General features: G+C 47.9%; 1 protein-coding gene across 1 annotated transcript in view; it reads right to left on the bottom strand.

The window, feature by feature from the left end:
- phf8 (PHD finger protein 8) overlaps positions 1–16,529 on the bottom strand; it is a 60,147-nt gene that overhangs the window by 32,343 nt on the left and 11,275 nt on the right. Inside the window, exons 7-8 of the mRNA XM_080182814.1 lie at positions 12,896–13,058; positions 9,450–9,537 (exon numbers count right to left, since the gene is read on the bottom strand). Of these exons, the coding sequence (XP_080038940.1) occupies positions 9,450–9,537; positions 12,896–13,058 (251 nt within the window). The remainder of the gene's footprint in view (positions 1–9,449; positions 9,538–12,895; positions 13,059–16,529) is intronic.

The following is a 16,529-nucleotide window of genomic DNA, read 5'->3' as shown; positions in this document are numbered from 1 at the left end:
CTGCGCTTAACTCTCTCTCCACTCACATTGTCTGTACCTTTATGACTTGATTAGCTGTCAAGATTTGCATTCCAATCATTATTTTGTAAATTGAGTTTGTGTCTTTATATGCTCTGTTTGTGACTAGAATTCCCACTCACCTGATGAAGGTGTAGCAAGCGCTCTGAAAGCTTAGCGTCTTTTGCTACCAGATAAACCTGTTGGACTTTAACCTGGTGTTGTGATTCTCACTGTGATTACCTCAGTCCAACGCTGACATCTCCACATTATGCTGCAGTACACAGTTGTGCACTGCTAGAAGTCCAGCCCACCGCTGGATTCTGGATGAGACAATACGAGGAATAGGGTTGTCTTTACAAAATAACCCTAATAGCTGCTTGGGATTGGTGATGACCCATAAACATACTGGTGGAATTTTTTAAACTCTAAATGATGGCCAGTGCTTCTTTCTCAATGTGTGAGTATTGTCTCTCAGCACTGGTTCAGGATTGTGATGTAAAAGCGATGGGCCATTCTGTGCCATCTTCTATTCTATGAGACAACACTGCCCCTATGTCAACTGGCGAAGCATCACGCGCAAGGATTCTCTCTCTCTCTGTGGATCGAAATGGGCTAGCAAGTCTGAAGATTGTAAAGCAAGTTTCTCTTTCTCAAAAGTGTCTTTTTATGACTTGCTCCAGGACCAACACTGATTTTTTTTAAAAGCAGATGCAACGGTGCCAGTAATATTGATAATTTGGTATAAACCAGCCATAGGAATTAACCTTGCCCAAACTAAATTAGAGTTCTGATACGTTACTGCTGCTTCCTTTCGAGTTTTGTCTTTTTCTTCCAGAAGGTGTAGCCCTTTTGGCATCAACTTTAAATCCAAGGTAATTGATTTCGTGGACCTGAAAGGTACACTTCTCTCTCTTAAGTGGCTTCCCTGCCTCTCTGATTCTTTTGAGCACCCCTTCAAGGTTTGCCAAATGCTCTTCTGGGGAAACTCCTGTTATTAAAATATTATCCAGGTATAGGGCATGTATGGGATGTCAGGGAGCAGTAGTACCTTTGGTGGGGGAACATGTCGCATCTTTTTTAGGGCAGTTTGTCCATCCTTTGTCCCCACCTGGCACTCAGCTCTCACTTGTGGCTCCCCGTAGCTCTTTTGCATGTGACAGCGACCACACCCCAGGCAACGGCCTCAACAAGCCGGCTAAACCAGGTGAACGTAGCCGACAGGTCTCAACCCTCAGTGAGACAGGGAGTTGTCTATCCCACCATGTGAAGACAGAGTCTGGCAGATTGAGCAGACAAGACCAATGGAAGGTCCAACAGTCAAGAAGGCGTCCTCTGCAGGCGTTGTGGAACATGAAGAGAAGGACAAGACACAGAAGACATCCTGGTCATCCACCGCGCCTGGTCCCACCTCCAGCCGTCTTGACTCTTGTCTTGCCACTGGATCGAGATGGGAATTGGGAAGAGAGAGTGAGGCTGACGCTGCACAACTCTCCCTCACTTTAATCCAAATCAAGCACTAGTCTCAACACCATCGTCAGAGTCTGGTTCAACCCTTGAAGTCCTGTGGCAACAGGCAAGTGACGAAGCAGCAGGTGTGGATACACTGGGAGCTGTAGTCACGGACCTGCACGCAGGCGGTTCAGGTCTAATGGCCGCTTTCCGCTGACCGAAGCAGCAGTGAAACTTGGTGTCTGCCTGGGCGACTGAGCAGTCCTCTTCAGGAATGCATTGCTCACCTCTGTAGAATGAGGAAGGGGCTAGAAAAGGTGCCCTAAACATTGCCTGCTTCACTACACCCTGGCCAGTTTACCGCAGCTGGCGGGGATTCCATCTTGCGGTCGAACAAACAAAACACAAGGTGACACCGCTCACCACTGGCATTTGGAACGTGTGCACACTTTTGGACAACCCTACAGCAGACAGACCAGACAGAAGGACAGCCTTAGTTGCCAGAGAGCTTGCAAGATACAACATTGACATTGCAGCCCTGAGGAAACTCATCTTGCCAACGTAGGTCAGTTGACTGAAACAGGAGGTGGATATACTTTTCTCTGGAGCGGTCGCGGCAGCGACGAGCATCGTGATACTGAAGTTGGATTCGCCGTCAGGAGTTACCTTGTTCGGAAACTTGATAGTCTACCCAAGGGTGTGAACGACCAGCTTATGACATTAAGCTACAGAACAGAAGTCAAGCTACCCCGATCAGTGCCTATGCCCCCACAATGAACAACCCGGACGAGATGAAAGACAAGTTCAATGAAGAACTAGACGCCCTCCTATCAGCAGTGAGCAGTACCGACAAGCTGATCTTGCTTAGCGATTTCAATGCAAGAGTAGGGTGTGACTCTGCAATCTGGCAGGGAGTCATTGGGACGCATGGAGTGGGCAAGTGTAACAGTAACGGCCTACTCTTACTGAAGACCTGTGCAGCACACGACCTCCTCATCACCAACACAACCTTCCATCTGCCTACCCGTAACAAGACCTCCGGGATGTACCCCCGCTCTGAGCATTGGCATCTTATCGACTATGTCATTGTCAGGAGAAAAGACAGGCAGGATGTCAGAGTGACCAAGGCCATGTGTGGTGCTGACTGCCAGACAGATCACAGGCTCATTTTGGAGACAATGAGGCTCTGCATCAGACCCAAGAGGCGACCACAAGAAAGCAAGGTTATGAAAAGAATCAATGTGGCCAAGCTAGAGAACCCCAGCATAGCTTCAGCACTGGCTGAAGACTTAGAAATCAAGCTTGCTGACCTACACCTCGCAGGCAGCGCTGAGGACGACTGGGAACACTTCAGGGATGCTATCCATACATCTGCGCTGAAGACACTCGGGCCCTCTACCCGCAAGCAGCATGATTGGTTTGATGAGAACGATGAGGAGATACAGGCTCTACTTGTTGAAAAGCACCGTCTTCATCGGGCCTGTCAGAACGACCCATCTTCAGCTGCCAAGAAAATTGCTTTTACCAGTGCTCGCAGGACAGTCCAGAATAAACTGTGTAAAATGCAGGATGCCTGGCTGAGTGCCAAGGCAGATGAAATACAGGGATATGCTGACAGAAACGACTTGAAACGGTTCTGTGAAGCCCTCAACACTCTCTATGGACCTCAATCTCTCAGGAGTTCCCTCCTCCTGAATACAGATGGTACAACTCTCATTACAGAGAAGGCTCAGATCCTGCAGAGATGGGCTGAACACTTTGAAGCCGTCCTCAACCGACCGTCATCTATTAACGATGAGGCAATAGACAGGATTCCCCAGGTTGATATCAACAGCGCCATGGATGACCCACCGGTAGTGGCCAAAATCACGAAAGCTGTCAGCCAGCTATCCATTGGCAAAGCCTCAGGGGCAGATGCCATACCCGCAGAAATCTACAAAGCTGCTGGTCCTGCACTTATCGAGAAGCTCACTGAGTTGTTTCAGTCCTTTTGGAAGCAAGGATCCATTCCTCAGGAACTTAAGGATGCTTCCATCGTATACCTCTACAAGAGGAAGGGCAATCGGCAAGTATACGACAACCACCGAGGAATCTCGCTGCTCTCCATCACAGGAAAAACCCTCGCAAGAGTCCTGCTAAATCGTCTGGTCACTCATCTGGAGCTGGGCCTGCTTCCAGAGTCACAGTGTGGCTTCCACAAAGGTCGCAGGACTACTGACATGATTTTTGCTGCGCGCCAACTTCAGGAGAAGTATCGCGAGCTCTACACAACCTTTGTTGACCTTGCGAAAGCTTTTGATACTGTAAGCTGACAAGGCCTGTGGAGGATCATGTCAAAGTTCGGCTGCCCCCCCAAATTCATTCAGATGGTATGCCAGTTCCATGATGGCGTGATGGCCAGAGTACTGGATGGCGGAGAATCCTCTGAGGCATTCCCAGTCACCAATGGCATTAAACAGGGCTGTGTGCTCACACCCACACTGTTCAGCATGATGGTTACTGCCATGCTGAATGATGCCTTCCAGGACAGTGTCGCTGGAATCATCCTCAAGTACAGAGTGGATGGGAAGCTCTTCAACCTGAGGAGACTTCAAGCTATTACCAAAGTGAAAGAGACTGTTCTAAGAGATTTCCTCTTTGCCGATGACTGCGCCCTGTATGCTGGCTCAGAGCCAGAGATGCAAGTCAGTATGGACAAATTTTCCACAGCTTGTGACAACTTTGGACTCACCATCAACATTAAAAAGACTGAAGTCATGCACCAGCCTGCTCCTCATGCACCGTACACAGAACCCATAATCACAATCAAAGGGCAGAAACTACAGGCAGTGGACCAGTTCACTTATCTTTGCAGCACCCTCTCCCAAGCAGTGACTATTGATACACAAGTTAACTGCAGAATAGCAAAGGCAAGTTCTGCTTTTGGTAGACTGTGCTCCACTGTGTGGGAACGTCGAGGAATCAGCCCAGCAACAATACTGAAGGTCTACAGCGTTGCGGTACTCACTACCCTCCTGTATGCCTGTGAAACGTGGACTGTGTATCGAAGGCATGCAAGACAGCTCAATCATTTCCACATGACTTGTCTTCGCAGAATATTACACATCAGATGGCAAAGACGAAGTACCAGACACTGAAGTTCTCTCTAGAGCAAGTCTACCATCAGTCCACACACTGCTGATGAGAGCACAGACCCGGTGGGCAGATCATGTCATCCGTGTGTCAGACGAGTGCATACCCAAGCAGCTCCTTATTGGGGAACTCTCTGCTGTAAGACGCTCGCATGGACGGCAGAAGAAAAATTTCAAAGACACACTCAAGGCCTTCCTGAAGTCGCTTGACATTGACACAACCACCTGGGAAACGCTGGGACAAAACCGCCCTACCTGTCGCTGCCTCATCCACAAAAGCTGTCAAGCTCACGAAGCAAGGTGTATTGCTGAAGCACAACTTAAGCTCGAGCTGTGCATGTCCACAGCCACCAGTGCAACAACTACAGTGTCTACACAAGTCTGTCCAGTATGTGCCAGGACATTCCCTGCCCGAATTGGCCTGATCAGTCATCTTCAGACACACCGCAACCAGCATCAAAATGACTAATGGTGTCAAGGTCCTCATCGATGACGATGGACAAACAACAACATCCAGGTATACTGCTACTTTGGGTAAATCTTGCAAGAAACTTTCCATGGTGCATTTAAAAATAGCGCATGTTGAAGAGACACAGAGGTAACAGAGTGGATTGAAATAAGCTCTTGTGGGAGTTAATCCTCATCGAATTTTAATGGTTGATGGCCTCCTAGCTTTGTGTAAAGATCCTCAACTTTTGCAACTGGGTATCTGTCCAGCTTGGTTCTTGAATGCTGCTTTCCCGAGGCAGCAGGAAGTGTAGACAGAGTCAATGCATTGGGCTACATTCACAAATCTTTGTAGTTTGTGGTCTTGGGCAGAGCAGGAGCCCATACCAAGCTGTGATACAACCAGAACAGATGGTTTCTATGGTGCATCTGTAAAAGTTGGTGAGAGTTGTATCTGACATGCCAAATTTCTTTAGCCTCCTGAAAAAGTACAGGCGTTGGTGGGTTTTCTTAACCATGGCGCTGGAATGGTAACAGAAGCACCAGTATCCACTTCCATGCTCAGCGAGTCGCCTGTTTACCAGGTATGATTACAATGGCAGCCCATTTAGTTATCTTGGCATTATTCAATTGATGTATCTCAGATTCCTCTTCTGAGTCACCTAAGTTCTGCATTTGTTTAAGCCAGGTTTGACTGCAGCCAAAACAGATAGAATTCCGGAATTTACATTTTCCCTGGGGATCTCCCCCACACTGATAACATTTGTCAGGATTTTGGGGTTGTTGACTTATTTTCTTGTTCATCTGTCTGCTGCTTTGCTCAGAGAGTTTCTGCTGTCTCTTTTGCGCACTCAACTCTTCCCCCACCATTTGTTAAGGTTTTACTCCATAACTGATTCACCTCGCTGTATACTTGTCCTGTAACTCGAGAGTGCTTCTCTCTGCACTCTCAATCGCCTCAGCTATTTCCATGGCTTTCTCTAGGGGAAATCTTATCCCCCACAGCAGCCTTTTCTGAATGTTTATGCCAGGGTATGGGGGCTGGAGGAGGAGTTTACAGACGTAATGATAGAATTTGTATGGTGCAGAAGGAGGACAGTTGACCCATCGTGTCTGCACCCACTCTCCAACAGAGCATCTTATCCAGGCCCAATCCCTGTAACCCAATTTATCCCACTAATCCCCTTAACCTACACCTCTTGGATGCTAAGGGGCAATTTAGTATGGTTAATCCACCTAACCTGCATGTCTTTGGAGCGTGGGGGGAAACCAGAGCACCCGGAGGAAACCCACGCAGACACAGGGAGAACATGCAGATTCCACGCACACAGTGATCCAAGCTGGGAATTGAACCTGGGTCTCTGGCGCTGTGAGGCAGCAGCACCAACCACTTTGCTACCATGCCACCCATAAGGAGGATAGTTGGAGCTGGAGGGGATAATCACCTCTGGAGTAACATAAGAACATAAGAAATAGGAGCAGGAGTAGGCCATCTAACCCTTCGAGCCTGCCCCGCCATTCAATAAGATCATGGCCGATCTGTTGTGGCTCAGTTCCACATTCCCGCCCTCTCCCCATAACCCTTAATCCCCCCACTTATCAAAAACCCATCAACCCGCGTCTTAAAAATATTTAGCGAGGCAGCCTCCACCACTTCAACAGGCAGAGAATTCCAGAGATTCACCACCCTTTGAGTGAAGAAGTTCCTCCTCAACTCCGTTCTAAACCGCCCCCCCCTTTATCTTGAGGCTATGCCCCCTAGTCCTACACCATACACTCGGTTCCCTCCTCCAGATCATCTATATAAATGGTAAATAGCTGAGGCCCCAGAACCAACCCCTGGGGCACTCCACTAGTCACCAACCGCCAATCCAAATAGCACCCATTGACCCCCCACTCTCTGCCTCCTATTAGACAGCCAATCCTCTATCCACGCTAACACCCTACCCCCAACTCTATGCCCCCTTACCTTCTGCAATAACCTCTTGTGAGGTACCTTGTCAAACGCCTTCTGAAAATCAAGACCACATCCACTGGCTCTCCTCTATCCACCGCCCTAGACACATCCTCATAGAATTCCAATAAATTCGTCAGACACGACTTCCCCTTAACGAAACCATGTTGTGTCTGCTCTATCAAGCAATTCCCCTCAAGATGCCTCGCTATTTCCTCCTTGATGACGGATTCTAACATCTTACCTACAACAGACGTTAAACTAACCGGCCTATAATTCCCTGCCTTTTGCCTGCCACCCTTCTTAAACAACGGCCTAACATTAGCCGTTTTCCAATCTTCCGGCACTTCCCCAGAATCCAGCGACGTTTGGAAAATAACCATCAAGGCATCCACTATCACCTCCGCCATTTCTTTCAGAACCCTTGGATGCATTCCATCCGGTCCTGGGGACTTGTCCACAATCAGTCCCTCCAGTCTGTCGAGCACCGCCTCTCTAGTAACAATAATGTCACTGAGACCCTCCAGTCCTACCATCTTTCCATCGCTAACACTCGGCAAATTATTCACGTCCTCTTCCGTGAAGACCGAAACAAAAAAGTTATTCAAGGCCTCAGCCATTTCCCCATCCCCTACCACTAAGTCACCCCTCTCATCCTCTAAGGATCCGACGTTCACCCTAGCCAGCCTCTTCCTTTTTATATATTTATAAAAACTAAGAACGTGTTGGATTGGGTGAGTCTCAAAGCCAGGCGAAGTTATGGTGATGGAAATCAGCTATTTCAGTGGAAGCAAAAATGGTGTCAGATTGAGATTGAGGAGAATGGGGAGAGATTGGGGAGAATGTGGAAGTCACTCCCATGGGGAGTGCAGGAGGTGAACAGTATTGATGTATTTAACGGAGGAATGGGGGTGGGGGAAAGCAGGATAAACACTTTTGAGAGAGAAATGATTAGGAAGGTTAGGGAATTGTGGAGGGGCATGAGAAGAGGCTAGTGTGAGGCAGAATCACTGTCATGGAGCAGATAGGCTGAATGGCCTGTTCCTGCACAGGAACTGTAATTATTGTAAGCTGCTGAGGACAGTCCAATTGGCTCTTTTCAGGTCCTGAGCCAAAAACGTAGAAACTTGAAGCAGGAAAAGGCCATTCGGCCCTTCGAGCCTGCTCCACCATTCATTTTGATCATGGCTGATCATCAAATCATTGAGGGCCTGTACTGCCCTGTAATGTAAAATTCAATATCCTGATCCCCCTTCTCCCCATATTCCTCAATCCCTTTAGCCCCAAGAGCAATATCTAATTTCTTCTCAAAATCACACAATGTTTTGGCCTCCACTATCTGTGGTAGTGAGTTCCACACATTCCCCACCCTCTGGGTGAAGAAATTTCTCCTCACCTCAGTTCTAAAAGGTTTCCCCCTTATCCTCAAACTCTGACCCCTAGTTCTGGACTCCCCCCACCATCGGGAACATTCTTTCTGAATCTACCCTGTCTAACCCTGTTAGAATTTTATAAGTTTCTATCAGATCCCCTCTCACTCTTCTAAACTCCAGTGAATATAATCTTAACTGACTCAGTCTCTCCTCATATGACAGACCTGCCATCCCAGGAATCAGCCTGGTAAACCTTCGCTGTGCTCCCTCTATAGCAAGGACATCCTTCCTCAGATAAGGAGACCAAAACTGTACACAATGCTCCAGGTGTGGCCTCACCAAGGCCCTGTACAATTGCAGCAAAACATCCCTATCCCTATACTCAAATCCTCTTGTTATGAAGATCAACGTACCATTTGCCGCCTTTACTGCCTGCTGTACCTGCACACTTACTTTCAGCAACTAATGCACAAGGATTCCAAGGTCTCACTGAGTATCCACCCCTCTCAAAGAATAATCTGTCTTCCCATTATTACTACCAAAGTGGATAACATTTATCCACATTATACTGCATCTGCCCACTCACTCAGCCTGTTCAAATGATGCTCAAACATCTCTGCATCCTCCTCACCCTCCCACCCAATTTTGTATCATTTGCAAGTGTGGAGATAATACATTCAGTTCCCTCTTCCAAATCATTCATATATAATGTGAACAGTTGGGGTCCCAGCACAGATCCCTGTGGAGCCCCACTAGTCACTAACTGCCAATCAGAAACAGACCCATTTATGCCAACTCTTTGCTTCCTATCTGCTAACCAGCTTTCTATCAATCTCAAGACATTACCTGCAATCCCATGTGCTTTACGTAGTGGTCTGTCACGTGAGACCTTGTCGAAAGCCTTCTGAAAGTCTAAATAAACCACATCTACTGGTTCTCCTTGATCAACTCTGCTAGTTACATCCTCAAAGAATTCCAATGGATTTGTGAAGCATGATTTCCCTTTTGTAAATCCATCCTGACTATCTGATTATACCACTGTCTTCCAGATGCTGAGTTAACAGGTCTATAGTAACAGTGTCCCTGCTGACTTACTTCAGTTGCATTTCAATGTTGAGACTGTGTAGGAAGTTTCCACCAAATGCAATGCAATCTGTCGGTGTGAGTACAGCATGGATCCAACCTGGAAGGAAAAGGGGAAAACAGCAATGGTTTCATAAAATTCCAGGATTCCATCCATGCTCTTAAGTCTGCTTCCATCAGCCTGCTCCGAGAGTGCGGCGCTCCCTCGGCACCAATCCTACCGGACTGGATTTTTAAAGTCTTTCCGTGGTTTTGGGTACTGCTGGCTTTTCCAGCATTTGTCGTCCATCCCCTATTATCTTTGGACTGAGATGATTGCTTGGCCATTTCAGAGGGCAGCTAAGAGTCGGCCACAATGCTGTGGATCTGGAGTCACATTATAGGCCAGACCGGGTGAGGAAGGCAGGCTTCCTTCCCTGAAGGACATTTGTCAGCCAGATGGGTTCTTATGATAATTTTAGAAGAATGAGGGGAGATCTCATTGAGACGTATAAGATGATGAATGGGATGGATAGGATAGAGGTGGAGAGACTCTTACCGCTCAAAAAAGACAGTAGGACTAGGGGGCACAGCCTCAAGATAAAGGGGGGGCGGTTTAGAACGGAGTTGAGGAGGAACTTCTTCACTCAAAGGGTGGTGAATCTCTGGAATTCTCTGCCCGTTGAAGTGGTGGAGGCTGCCTCGCTAAATATTTTTAATAGGCGGGTTGATGGGTTCTTGATAAGAGAGGGGATTAAGGGTTATGGGGAGAGGGTGGGAAAGTGGAACTGAGCCACGACAGATCAGCCATGATCTTATTGAATGGCGGGGCAGGCTCGAAGGGCTAGATGGCCTACTCCTGCTCCTATTTCTTATGTTCTTATAATCAACAATGGTTTCATGGTGATTAGATTTTTAATTCCAGATTGTTAATCTGCTGAGGTGGGGTCACCCTGGGTGTTTGAGTTACTCGTCCAGTGACAATACCACTGTGCCATCAGCCTCCTAAATCTCCGGAGCAGCAATCTCCTAACTCAGGTAGGGAGGGGGCAGCGCCGTTGCTTCACTTAAGGGTAAAGAAGGGCCACAGAGGAGGTTCCCAAGGTGCTGGAGCATTTGAGCTATTAGGAAAGTCTGGAAAGGCTTGGGTTGTTTGTTCTGGAGTAGAGAAGGCTGTGAGTGGGCAGGGCAACATGATTGAGGTGTATAAGATTTATGAGGGATATGGATAGGGTGAGTTGGGAATGGCTGTTCCTCTTGGTTGAAGGGTCATTCACGAGGGGGCAGAGTTGTAGGGTGAGGGGCAGGAGATTTAGAGGGGATTTGAAAAATAAATCGCTGAGGGTGGTGGGAATCTGGAATGCACTGCTGGGGAAGGTAGTGGAGGCTGTACACCTTACAACTATTCAAAAAAACTACTTGGCTGAGCTCCTGAAATATCTTAAAATTCAAGGATATGAAAATGGGATTAATGTGTCTAGTGCTTGATATTGTCAGTTCAGATTTGAAGGGCCTTTTCTGTGCTGTGTGGCTCTCTGGCTTGACTTCTTCAACATGGCAGACACCAGAGTTAAGATAACAATTAACACATAGAAAAACTACAGCACAAACAGGCCCTTCGGCCCACAAGTTGCACTGATCATATCCCTACCTACCAGGCCTACCTATAACCCTCAATCCCATGTACTCATCCACAAGTCTCTTAAAAGACCCCAATGAGTTCGCCTCCACCAGCACCGACGGCAGCCGATTCCACTCACTCACCACCCTCTGAGTGAAAAACTTACCCCTAACATCTCCTCTGTACCTGCTCCCCAGCACCTTAAACCTGTGTCCTCTCGTAGCGACCATTTCAGCCCTGGGAAATAGCCTCTGAGAATCCACTCGATCAATACCTCTCAACATCTTGTACACCTCTATCAGGTCACCTCTCAACCTTCGTCTCTCCAGGGAGAAAAACCGAGCTCCCTCAACCTATCCTCATAAGGCATGCCTCCCAATCCAGGCAACATCCTTGTAAATCTCCTCTGCACCCTTTCAATAGCTTCCACATCCTTCCTGTAGTGAGGCGACCAGAACTGCGCACAGTACTCCAAGTGGGGTCTGACAAGGGTCTTATAAAGTTGCAGCATTACCTCCCGACTCCTAAACTCAATCCCTTGATTAATGAAGGCCAGTACACCATACGCCTTCTTGACCACATCCTCTACCTGTGAGGCCGATTTAAGATCCATTGTAGAGGATCCCCAAGGTCCTTCTGATCCTCTACAATGCTAAGAGTCTTACCCTTGATATTATACTCCTTCATCCCATTTGACCTGCTAATTGTTACCTTCCTTGGGGAAAGTGGCATGACATCAGGATGACACGGTGGCACAGTGGTTAGCACTGCGGCCTCACAGCACCAGGAATCCAGATTTGATTCCTGGCATGGGTAACTGTCTTTGTGGAGCGTGTACGTTCTCCCTGTGTCTGCATGGGTTTCCTCCGGGTTTCTTCTCACACTCCAAAGATGTGCAGGTTAGGTGCATTGGCCATGCTAAATTGCCCCTTAATGTCAGGTGGGATTAGAGGGATAAATGCCCAGGGTCACGGGGATAGGGCCTGGGTGGGACTGTTGCAGGTGCAGGCTGGAAAGGCCGAGTAGCCTCCTTCTGCACTGTCAGGATTCTATGATGTTTGTCGGAGGTTTTCCTGATGGGCCTGGCAATAGCATGTGGGCACCAGACCAATGAGACGCTCGGTAGTGCCCAGCTCCCCTCCGACTCTGTGGAGCTTCAGCTGGCCTCAGCATCTCAGAAGACCAGGAGCCGAGCAATACGGCAATGCCCCTCACCATGGAATAGTCACAAAGGCTACCAGTTTGACCCTCCACGGTGAAGGATTGTTGATTGTTGGTGGCATCAGGGAGAAGCTTAGTCAAATTCCAATTGTACTGCAGCAATTCACCCAGGCTCCATGGATAGCACCTGAAAATGCCCCCAGCTCTAGGGCGGGAGGGGAATACATCCACTGTCCCTTCACTGCCAAAACCCTGGAACTCCCTCCCCGACAGCACAGTGGGGGTTACTTACACTACTCGGGGACTGCGGCAGTTACCAGCAGGTGGATCACCCCATCACCCTCCCAAGGGGCAATTAGGGATGGACAACTGGGCCTAGCCAGCAGCACTCACGTAGCCATGGAGGAATGTGGAAAAAAAATGGGCTGGAAGCAGAGTCTTGTGATGACGAAAAACCCACCTTGTTGGCTAATGTCCCTCTGGAGAAGGCAATCTGCTGACCTTACCCAGTCTGGCCCACTCATGACTCCAGACCCCACCACACAGCAACGTGGCTGACCCTGCAAACACCCTCTGGAAGGCAGCAGCGAGCCTCTTGGAGGTCACTGACCACACAGCGTCATCCGTGTCTGATTAAAACAGCATGAAAAAGAGCCCCCCCCCCCCCCCCCCCCACCGCGAGATGGCGGAGATTTACCTGTCGGGATAAAGAGAGTCTGCCCCTGCTTCACTGAGCAAGTGTAGCACTTATCCACCTGGTCTCCGTAGAACATCTCGCTCTGGTTATTTGATGAGCTCCAGCGCTCGAACAGGGCCAGATTGGCATTGGTGGGCCTGATCAGGTAGAAGATCTTCTCCCCCTGCATGGAAAGAGGACAGAAGTGGTGGGCTTGGCAGAGGTTAAGCACCCCGACGTTTTGTTGGGGACAGACGTGCCTGGCTGCAGCTTTCCCCCTCCGTGCACCCCCAGGACAAACACAAGAATGCCAAATCTCAAACTTTCTCAAGGATTTATACAACAAAGAACAGTATAGCACAGGAACAGGCCCTTCAGCCCACCAAGTCTGTGCCCACACAGATGCCTTTCTAAACTATTACCTTGCCTCTACCTGGTCCATATCCCTCTGTTCCCTGCCTATTCAACTAGCTATCCAGATGCCTCTTGAACATAGAATCTGCTTCCACTGCCTCTTTGACAAAGCGTTCCAGGCATTCACCACCGTGTGTGAGAAAAACTTGCCCCTTACGTTGTTTTTAAATCTCCCCCCCGCCCCCCCCACTCACCTTCAACCTATGCCCCCGAGTAACTGACCTTTCAGCCCTGGGAAAAAGACTCTGACTATCCACTCTATCCAAGCCTGTCATAATCTTGTAAACCTCTATCAGGTCCCCCTCACCCTCCAAAGCTCCAATGAAAACAATCCACGTTTGTTCAAACTTTCTTCATAGTCCATATCCTTAAAACCCCAGGCAATATCCTGGTAAATCTCTTCCGCTCCTTTTCCAATGCATTAACGTCCTTCCAATAGTGTGGCAAGAATTGTACACAATACTCCAAATGCAGCCTAACCAATGTCTTATACAGCTGCAACGTGATTTTCCAATTCCTATGCTCAACGCCCTGACTGAAGGCCAGCATGCCATATGCCTTTTTGACCACCTTGTCCAGCTGAGTTGCCACCTTCAAGGAACCGTGGATCTAGATCCTTCTGTATGCTAATATTTCTAAGGGTTCCACCATACTTCCTCTCTGCAGTAGACTTTTCAAATCGCAACACCTCACATTTGTCTCAGTTAAATTCCATCCGCCATCTTTTGGTCTAGGTCTCCAGCCAATTTATATCCTGCTGCATCCTCTGACAACCCTTTTCACTATCTGTTGCTCCCCCCATTTTTGGATCATCTGCAAATTTACTAATCAGGTTACCTGCATTTTCTCCTAAATCATTTGAATATATTACAAACAACTGAGGCCCCAGCACTGATCCTTGTGGAACACCACTTGTCACAGCCCTCCAGTTAGTAAAGCACCTTTCCACAGCTAGTCTCTGCTTTCTATGCCCAAACCAGTTTTGTATCCATTTTACCAGCTTAACTTGGATCCCTAAGACTTCACTTTCTGTATCAGCCTGCCATGTGGAACCTTACCAAAGGCTTTACTAAAATCCATGTGAACAACATCCACTGCCCTGCCCTGAGCAATTTTTCTTGTCACTTCCTCAAAGAATTCAATCAGATTTGTGAGACACGACCTCCCCTTCGCAAAACCATGCTGCCTATCACTAATCAGCCTATTCTCTTCCAGATATGAACACATCTTGTCCCCAAGAATCTTCTCCAATAATTTCCCCACAACTGATGCAAACTCACAGGCCTGTAATTTCCCAGATTATCTCTTCTGCCCTTCTTAAACAGAGGAACAATGTTAGCTTCTCTCAATCCTCTGGTGCCTCGCCTGAGACTAAAGAGGATACAAAGATTTTGGTCAAGGCCTCAGCAATTTCTTCTCTCGCCTCTCTCAATATTCTGGGATAGACCCTCTCTGGCCCTGGGGACTTGTCCACCTTAATGTTTTTCAAAACCTCTAACACCTCCTCCCTTTTTATCTCAACATCTCCTAGAATGTCAACATCTCCTGTCTACACTCCTCATCCACCACATCCTTCTTCTTTGTGAATACTGATGCAAAGTATTCGTCAAGGACCTCACCCACCTCATCTGACTCCACACACAAATTCCCTCCACCACCCCTGAACTTCCCTCCTCTTCCTTATATACCCATAAAAAATCTTGGGATTCTCCTTAATCCTGCCTGCCAAGGACATTTCATGGCCTTTTTGTCCTCCTAAAACCCTGTTTAAGCTCTTTCCTGCTGTCTTTGTAATCCTCAACAGCCTTATCCGTTTTCAATTTCCTGACATTTGTCTGCCCTCTCCTTCTTCACTCAGCTCACAATCTCTTCTGTCATCCATGGTTCTTGAATCTTGCCATCTTTATCCTTCATTTTTACAGGGACATAGATGTCCTAAATTGTTAACAACTGACTTTTAAAAGACTCCCACATATTGGATGTGGATTTATCCACAAACAGCCACCCCCAGTCTACATTCCCTAGCTCTTGCCTAATACTGTTGTAGTTTGCCTTCCCCCAGTTTAGTACTTTCATTTTGGGACTACTTCTATTCTTTTCTACAAGTATTTTGAAACTTATAGGATTATGAAACTTATAGAATTGTGATCACTGTTCCCAAAACGGTCGCCCACTGAGACATCAATCACCTGTCAAGGCTCGTTTCCCAGAATCAGGTATATTTCCAGAGACAAGGATTGGTCTGGCAGCGCCACGCTCTCTGGCCCAGTCGTTGCCATGGAGAAAACAACAGGGAAGGATAGTCTCCCCAAACTTCCCAGTAATTCACAAAAGACAAAGTGTTCCTTTGGTTTGCAAGTGATTGAGAATTAAACACCCTCATCCTTGATTTCATAGGCTCTCCCTCCTCCCTATCTATGTAACAGGGAGGGGTGTAGGGGCTGGAGGAGGTTAAGAGATAGGGAGGGGGTGTAAGAGCTGGAATTGGTTACAGAGATACTGAGGCGTACGGGGGCTGGAGATGATTACAGATTAGGAAGGGGTGTAGGGGCTGGAGGAGATTACAGAGAAAAAAAAGGGGGTGTTGAGGCTGGAGAAGATTAGAACATAGAACACTACAGCACAAACAGGCCCTTCGGCCCACGAGTTGCGCCGATCACATCAACACCTACCAATCTATAGACCTATCTATAACCCCCAATCCCATTAACTTCCATATACTCATCCAGAAGTCTTTTAAAAGACCCCAGCGAGTTCGCCTCCACCACCACTGACGGCAGCCAATTCCATTCACTCACCACCCTCTGAGAGAAAAACTTACCCCTAACATCACTTCTGTACTTGCCTCCCTGCACCTTCAATCTGTGTCCTCTCGTAGCGACCATTTCAACCCGGGGAAATAGCCTCTGAGAGTCCACCCTATCTATTCCACTCAACATTTTATGAACTTCTATCAGGTCGCCTCTCAACCTTCATCTCTCCAGGGAAAAGAGTCCCAGCTCCCACAACCTAACTTCACAAGGCATGCCTCCCAGTCCAGGCAACATCCTTGTAAATCTCCTCTGTACCCTTTCAATAGCTTCTACATCCTTCCTCTAGTGAGGCGACCAGAACTGTGCACAGTACTCCAAATGAGGCCTGACAAGGGTCTTATAAAGTTGCAGCATTACCTCCCGACTCCTAAACTCAATCCCTCGATTAATGAAGGGCAGTACACCATACGCCTTCTTGACTACATCCT

Source organism: Carcharhinus amblyrhynchos, unplaced genomic scaffold (assembly GCF_965287045.1).
Source record: "Carcharhinus amblyrhynchos unplaced genomic scaffold, sCarAmb.v2.hapA scaffold_90, whole genome shotgun sequence".
NCBI classification, from domain to species: Eukaryota; Metazoa; Chordata; class Chondrichthyes; order Carcharhiniformes; family Carcharhinidae; genus Carcharhinus; species Carcharhinus amblyrhynchos.
Note: the sequence above shows the minus strand (reverse complement) of the source record. Positions and strands in the feature narration are given on the sequence as shown.